We start from the raw sequence: 1,115 nt of genomic DNA, 5'->3' as shown, positions 1-1,115 counted from the left end.
AATGATCCTGCCCAGCTTTTAGCACAGGGGTTAAATACTCAGGTTCCCTCCTTGGGTTTAGGGAATGCCAGGACACAACGGTTTGCCAGGACTGCCTGGGCCAGCTGGAGACTTGGTAGGTGGTGGTTGTGCCCGTGGCAGTGTCTCCTGTGCCCACCTGTCCTGCTCCTTCATGGTGGGACCCTTCATCCCTCTGTCCTTCCATCCCTCTGTCCTTCCACTGTCCCTCCATCCCTCTGTCTCTCCATCCCATTCCTCCCTCTGGCATCTTTTCCAGGGTCCACTTGCTGTCATGGCTGAGAGGAACATCGAGGTGCTGAAGGTGAGAGTGTGGGGACAGGACACCTTCTTGCCCAGGGTACCCCAAACCCCTTGCGGCATCTCTGACTCCCCTTCTCCTCCCAGGCTCTCTGTGGGGACTGTGCCCAGCTCCAGGCAGCCTTGGAAGCACCCAGGGGTGTCGATGGAGAGAAGGGGGATGGAGGCATGCCAGGTGCCCCTGGCAATGAGAACTGTGCCCGTGTGAGTATTTCCACACCTCTGGGTGGGAATTCTGGTGCCCCAAATCCTCTAGTCCTGGGGAGTAAGGTGAAGAGATGCTGCTAAATCCCTGGGCATCAGATTGTGTGGCAGTTGTGGGAAGCAACACGCTTTGAACACGCTCTGAGCACGCTCTGGACATGCTTAGGGCACACTATGGGCACGCTCTGGGCACACTGGTCCTGCTGGGAATGCTACCAGGTTCCCAGACACAGCCCCAGTGGGGTCACTGGGAGGGGGATGTGCTTAACCCATTCAGAGACTGGTGCAGGATGGAGCACTGGGTGCTGAGCCCCCCAGGGGTGTAGGAAGTGTGGGTCTGCACCCCACTGTGCTCCATGGCTCCTCCAGCACATCCCTGCAGGGAATCCCTGGGTGACTCCGGGTTTTCTTCCAGTGCTTTGCCCAGTTCCCACGAGCGGAGGAGGCTCGGGTGAGTGAAGTGTGCCCCCTGCCCCCTCTCCCTGCCCCTGGCTGTATCCCACTCCCACGCCCTGATCCTCAGGATGCTGCAGGGATGGTCCCTGCTGGGGATCCATGACCAGACCCCCATTGTGGGAGCAGATGGGGCTTTG

At 59.6% G+C, this 1,115-nt stretch overlaps 1 protein-coding gene across 1 annotated transcript in view; it reads left to right on the top strand.

Moving 5' to 3' along the window:
- The window catches only part of COL16A1 (collagen, type XVI, alpha 1), a 20,102-nt gene that overhangs the window by 12,130 nt on the left and 6,857 nt on the right, over positions 1–1,115 (top strand). The window contains 4 exon segments of the mRNA XM_009078863.1: positions 48–115; positions 278–322; positions 406–522; positions 938–973. Of these exon segments, the coding sequence (XP_009077111.1) occupies positions 48–115; positions 278–322; positions 406–522; positions 938–973 (266 nt within the window).

This window comes from Acanthisitta chloris, unplaced genomic scaffold (genome assembly GCF_000695815.1).
Source record: "Acanthisitta chloris isolate BGI_N310 unplaced genomic scaffold, ASM69581v1 scaffold11290, whole genome shotgun sequence".
Taxonomy (NCBI): domain Eukaryota; kingdom Metazoa; phylum Chordata; class Aves; order Passeriformes; family Acanthisittidae; genus Acanthisitta; species Acanthisitta chloris.
This window is presented reverse-complemented; position numbering and strand designations above follow the sequence as displayed.